This window comes from Rhinolophus ferrumequinum, chromosome 25 (assembly GCF_004115265.2).
Source record: "Rhinolophus ferrumequinum isolate MPI-CBG mRhiFer1 chromosome 25, mRhiFer1_v1.p, whole genome shotgun sequence".
Lineage (NCBI taxonomy): Eukaryota > Metazoa > Chordata > Mammalia > Chiroptera > Rhinolophidae > Rhinolophus > Rhinolophus ferrumequinum.
The window spans coordinates 8,816,445-8,822,716 of NC_046308.1; the positions used below are offsets into that span (position 1 = coordinate 8,816,445).

Consider the following 6,272-nt stretch of genomic DNA (forward strand, 5'->3'; position numbering starts at 1 on the left):
CAGTGCGCGGGGCCCAGCTTCCAGCCAGGCGAGCCCGCGGCTCCCTGCGCCCTTCCCGCACTAGTCCTCTGAGCCAGCCCGCCAGGCCCCGGCGGCAAGACAAATGGTGCCCCTCGCGGGTCTGGGCGGCAGCGCGCGGAGGAGGCGGGCGGAGGCGAAGGCTACGGAAGATCTGAAGAGGGGTCAAGCCATCGCTCAAGCCGGCCTGAAACGTCCGCTGACCCGGCTCTTAATGAGGAGCTCCGGGCTGAGTCTACACCCTAACTAGTGCAGCAGGAAAGGAAGGATCTGGGTTCTTGTTAGCTGGCCCCAAATTGGCAGATAATTAAGGCTTCTCTAACACCTTAAACGTATTTCCCAAATCCTCTCGCCATAAAAATAATCGTCACAATAAAGCGAATTGGTATATACTGGTATTTAGGGAGACAGGGTAGAGGAAGGTGGAGCTGAGTGGGATAAAAAGGTAAAGGAACCATCAGGGGCAATGGGCAAACCCCCCTCTCCACGAGAGGGGCTTTGCTTTCTGCAAAGGGCCCCTAGGCGCGGGTCTTCTTACCTGCTGGGTGAACGCGGCCTGCGGGGACGACGGGCTCTTGCTGGGGGCCCCTAGCGCGCTCTCTGGTTTGGAATCGCAGGGTAGATCCTTTGAGTCAGGTTCCAGGGGAGTGTGCGCCAAGCCAAAACCCTCGTCTGCGTCGGCCATGGTGTGCCCGGGGCCCTGTGACCGCGCGGGGTCCTGCACTAAGGACAGGAAGGAGGGGGGGGGGCAGAGGCAGAGGGGGGGGGAGAGAGAGAGAGAGAAAGAGAGAGAGAGAGAAGGTTGGAAGCGCAATTCTAGTGACAAGAGGCAGCAGTTGGGCCCCCACTTTCCAGCTACCAGCACCTCCGTTCCCAGTTGAAGGAGGCTGAAGAAAGTCCCGTTATTATTATCATTACTGTTACTTTATGATCACCGCACAAGCTCTTGCGAAAGACCCGCGTCAGACCAGGAGGAGGCGAGGCCCGCATCTCCCCTGCGCAGGCTCCCTACGATAAGCCAGCTGCCCATCAAATTTGTCTGGACTTCTGGAAGAGCCAATAAAGATAAGGCCTGGGTATTTTTGGAAGCCATTGGGTACGGACCAAAAACAAAACAAAACAAAAACCTAGTGTCCTTTTGAGAATTCTTTTTTTCTTTGTCGAATTACAGGAGGTCATCAGAGCTCTGTTTATGAAAACTCGCAAGTGGAATAGTTTTGTGCAGCAGGCAAAATGTCTAAAATAACCCGTGTCTTGCAAAACCAGAAACATAAAGGGAGAAAGATTTGCAGATCGAGAGATCAGTCCGAAAGAGAATTCATGTTCATCTTTTGTCAGTTACAGGCCTTAAAATTAAAAGTCCTTTAACATTAAGAGTCCTCCCCTTTCCCCCAACCTTAAGGAACGTTAAAAACAAAAACAGGAGCCAAACGAAGGACCAGGCAGGAAAGCGCCGTGCAGCAGTCCAGAAGGAGACGCACTTCTGGGTGCCCGCGGCCCACGGACCGCGCTCTGCCTCCAGCCCCGGGCGCACATTCTCCTGCTTTCTCGCTCTCCAGCCCGGGACCGGCATTTTGTTGATCCGCCAGGCGGAGGTGAGCTTCTCAGAGCTTCAGCCTTGCCTGGCTCGCTGGAAGTGCAGGCCCAAGCTCGTCATTGGCGAGGACAAAATGGGTCCCAGTGAAATCCTGGGCTTCGGGCGTGGAATTCGCCGCCTAGGTCCGTCACAACGCAAAGAATGGCCCGGGTTTGCAGGGATAGAAGGTTGGAACACGCAAAATAACAGCTGCAGAGCTGTTCAAGCCCGATGAGCCTGCCTCCAGCTCTGATCTCCTTCCAATCTCGTGCACGTTCCCAAGTAGGGATTTCCTCTCTCTCAACCCGAGAAGACTGAGAAGGGGGCACAGGGATTGCCCCAAAATCTTAGCAGCCGCTCGAGCAGAAAGCTAGGTCCCACTCTGGTCTGCAGTAGCCGGAGACCCAGAAATGAGGCTGAGGACAGCTGCTGAGGCCTGACTCCGAAGAGCTTCCCTCACCAAGCCCTGGGGGTTTGCGGGAGGTGGTGATGGGAGACCCGCAGCCGGCTCACAACAAAAGAAAGCGGGACTGGCTTCCGACACGTGCGCTCCAATGCACCGCCAGTCACCGGCACAATCCCACCCTCATCTGGGTCCCAGGGAGCTCGGGGCTGGCGGGGGCAAACAAGATGAGGTTTGACAGAACCAGGCCGCACGTCCTGGAAACCTCCACGCCACTCCCCTGGCCGTGGCTGCCTGCTGGGCCCCACGCACCGGGAGCTCCGGGCCGCGTGAAATCTCTGCGAGCGGGGCTCTGCAGAATCCAAGACGAGGCTGCAGCCCCTCCAAGCACGCCTCCCAGAGCCCACTCAGCCGGGGGGCTCCCACCCGAGCCTCCCGGGCCATCTTCGGGCAAGGTTACCTCGCTCGGTGAAGCCGGTGCATTCACCACATCCCTTGTGCTCCTAGCAGGGAAGCCAGCGGCGAGGCGGGGGCGCCGGCATGGTGGCTCCGAGTTTAAGCAGGGGAACGGCGTGCCCAGACTAGTGGCTACGGCTGCCTACAAAGGAGCACCCACCGCTGGAGCCTCAGTAGCCACGGCCCACTGCCAACACACACCTCCTCGGCTCTTCGCTGCTCTCCCTAAAGACTTCCAAGTTGTCAGGCGCCAGAAGGGCTCCAAAGAACGCAAAAAGAGCAGCGCGGAGGACACCTTCAATCGTATCAACTCAGTGCCCTGCTCCTCCCTGGCACCAGGGAGGGGAAGCTGGGAGACAAGAGGGAGCCGTGGGAATGGTCCAAGTCCTCGCTGAGTGCCGCTTTCAGGGTTAAAGTTCCGGAATCCGAGGTAAGATTCTCTCTCTCTCTCTCTCTCTCTCTCTCTCTCTCTCTCTCTCTCTCTCTGTTTCTCTGAGAAATACAAGCCGACTCAGCTGAGCTCAGTGACGTTGGGCCGCTGTGATGCTTACAAAGTCCTGGAATTGCCTATCCAACTAGCTCCCACTGCACATCGCCTCTCTCTCTCTCTCTCTCTCTCTCTCTCTCTCTCTCTCTCTCTCTCTCTCTCTCTCTCTCTCTCTCTCTCTCTCTCTCTCTCTCTCTCTCCCCCTCTCCGTCTCCCTCCCTCCCTCCCTTCCTCCCTCTCTCGCTCCCTTCCTCCTCCCTCTCCCTACCCACTCCCTCCCCCAACCACATTTTCCATTAGATTTCCCGAACACTCACAGCACAACACGACTCCCAAACCCAGACCTGGAGATCACCCCCTCCTCTCCACCCCTTTCCCAGCGTCCATCCATCTCCGCTGCTCTGAGTGCGGCTCGGTGGCTGCAAAAAATCCTGCACAAATCATCGCAAACCCGGTCGGCTTCTGCCCGGGAAGTAATCTCGGTGACGCGGGCTGAGCAGAGAACGGAGTCTGAACGCACGACGCGTGCACACACACGCCGCGCGCCTCCTCTGCAGCTTCGCCCGCGGTCTCTCTCCAGCGCTGACCTCAAGACTGAGAGCTGCATGACCCCGCCTGGCCCAGCCGGCCGCCGCTAGCCGCCCTGACATCTCTCCCCCTCCCCACTCATCACCCAGACTCTCAGTGACTCTGGGGTGAAGGCAGGGTGAAGGTGCGTTGGGATGGGGGCCGAGATCAAAGATGCCAAGAAATCGCCATTGGCCCCCACCTCACCACCACCCCCAGGGCCACCAGACCTCCCTAGCAGGAGATGTACACGAGGCAGTGGCCAGTTTTATTAAAATAATCAAACAGTCACTGGGGGCTGGCCGGGATTTTCATCTCCCATCGGCTCCGCTCCCTGCCCTCCCCCTACCTGAAATGTATTATTTTGAGGGTCCAGTTGAAGAGGTCAAAGAAGCATAAACACAGTCAGTAGGTCTTAGGCTGAGCAGACCCAGATTGAAGCACCAAATACTGTTGCTTGGAATAAATGTCAGGGTTCCTGTTCTGTTTACCCGCCCCCAGTCTCCTGTATCCCCTCACCCTGTTCTTTTCTGGGACTCTGATTAGAGACTTGGACCTGCAGGGCAAGGTCTGGGTAGAAGGAAAGAGGGAGGAGAAGTGCCCTGGAGATCAGCAGCCACCCCAGTGTAACCCTCTGTGGCCTCTGGGACCAAAAATCCCAGGACAGGCCTGACAAATCGTTACAGAATTCCAAGGTGGACTCTCCAACCGTAAAAGTGGGGCAAAACCAACCCAAGCATTTGCTACAGTTCTCACTCTACCTTCCAGGTTTGTTTTCAAACAGCCTTTCACCGAGGCCGTTTATTTATTTGTGAAAACACTCTCACCCTTCCAAAATGTCAGCTCAGAGGACTTTGGGCTTGCGGAGGAGGCGACCCCCCGGCCAAAGACGGAATGTCTGCATCTCTAGCAAAAGGAAAGGGAAATCCAGAAAGACCTCTCCAATCCCTTTAAATTCTCAGAGATTTGCGGATAAAATAAATTCCCATAAATAACCTTCAGGCCCCTCCCGAGAGGGAAAAATCTGGACTCCCCCGAGTCAGTAAGATTCGCTCAAGTTTGTGGAGCCCAGATGGTGCGGGCCACCAAGCGAAATTGGGGTTTTGAGACCTGGAGGGGGAATCTATTCATGCCAGGTGACACCCCAAGGCAAAATGCAAGAAAGTGCATTCTTATTTTGAGGGTGAACTAGCAGCAGCGCTGGGAGGAGGGATTCAGCAGGGCCGAGTTGGGGCGGGAAGGTAGGGGGCCAAAGGCAGGCAAAGAACTGAGAGAAACCTATTCCCCCACCCCCAGCTCTCCAGGGCGACACTCACCTCCAAAAATCCCACCTCTTCTTTCCAGTGCAGAAGCCTGGAGTGACGCCTCGCTGGGGAGGGGCGACTCAGGTGAAGAGTTTGAAAAAGACCCCCAAAAGAGACCCCTTTTAGGCCAAACCTTCTTCCAGCGTCTGTCAAGAGTAGCATGTACCTCCCAGCTCGAAGTTGGTTTGTGGTCTTCAACAAATTAAATATTACTGTTTATTACCAGGCATACCCCAATAAAATAAAGAGGCAACTAGGCGATACCGACTATCTCACCAGCCGCTGCACCTATAGGACTTGGAGACGTCACGAGTCACGCAACCGGCCCGCGCGCTGTCACGCTTGACTGGGGGGCAGTGGCGGGAGGTTAATTTCTCTCCGTCTTCGCCTATCAGTTCCCAGGTCTGCGCAGCCACAAGTCCCGGACGCCTCGGCCACGGGAATAAATAAAGAAATAAACAAACCCAGCGCCCTCTGGGGAAATGGGGGTGGCGAACTTCAGACACAAATAGAGCCAAGATCGATTTTCTTAGGGAGGGGGAGGAGGCCTTTTGGCGAAGGGAAGTGGGAGCCCACCTCAGCCCACGATTGGAAAGAAATCAAGTTGTTCCAGGGGGAACGAGGTCTCTTGCAGGAGTCAAGAGTCTTCTTCTTAGTTAAAAATTATGTTTTCAGAGGAGGAGCTCTCGGCAAGTGAATATTGCGGAGCCTCTGCAGCGGGTTATATTTCGGACGCGATAACTCAGTGTCCCCTTGCAGACCAGCAAAGACGTAATTGCTGGGTTATCGCGGAGGGGAAATGAAACAGAGACATTGGGAGGAAGAAAGAGAGTCGGCCACAATGTTTCTTGCTGTGGAAAAAAGTCACTTCTGCAAATGGTCCTTTAGCTAGGTCCCGGGATGCAACTCATCTCAGCGCAGCCCGGCGGGGGCGGGGTGCGAGTGGGTGGTGGAGTGGAGATGAAGAGGGGCGATTTCTGCAGAGAAAAATTATAGCGCCGGGGACTGCAGGGGAACGAGGCGCTCTATTTTGTTTTGTAATAACGACTATTAATTTTTGTCTCATTGCTGGGCATAACTTCGACGCAACCCCGTGGAGGATGCGCGCGAGCTTTTGCGCGCAGCTGGAACCGCGCTAGGGTCAGTTGGGAATCCTGTACTGCGTAGATGCCCCCGGCGGCGCGGAGGAAACAGCTAGGCCTGCCCAGCACAGAGCGAGCGAGCGCCGGGCCTTCCGGAAGGGTAAGTTCCCCACCAAGGGGCCCCGAGGGAGCCGGCCCGTCGAAATCTGGACTTGCCCCCAGCTTTGGGGTTCGATCCCGGCTTTTGCGCACCCCCAACCCCCAGGGCTTTCCGAGGCTTGGCCTGGCTCCAGGCCTGCTCGGTCCAGGGTTAGAGCAGCGGCACAAAGTGCAGGAACGCGGTCGACCGAGCAGCCCCAGGAGGAGCTAAGGTCAGGCC

At 56.4% G+C, this 6,272-nt stretch overlaps 1 protein-coding gene across 3 annotated transcripts in view; it reads right to left on the reverse strand.

Moving 5' to 3' along the window:
* Nucleotides 1–5,451, reverse strand: part of TBX5 (T-box transcription factor 5) — a 47,524-nt gene extending 42,073 nt beyond the window's left edge. The window contains exons 1-2 of one of the 3 annotated variants that reach the window (XM_033098056.1): nt 4,824–5,451; nt 557–741 (exon numbers count right to left, since the gene is read on the reverse strand). In XM_033098056.1, the coding sequence (XP_032953947.1) occupies nt 557–703 (147 nt within the window). In that variant the 5' untranslated portion in view covers nt 704–741; nt 4,824–5,451. Of the gene's footprint in view, nt 1–556; nt 742–2,457; nt 2,930–4,823 lie in introns of those variants that run through there. The other 2 variants (XM_033098054.1, XM_033098053.1) reach the window with 2 other exon arrangements.
* Nucleotides 5,452–6,272: the final 821 nt, after the last annotated feature.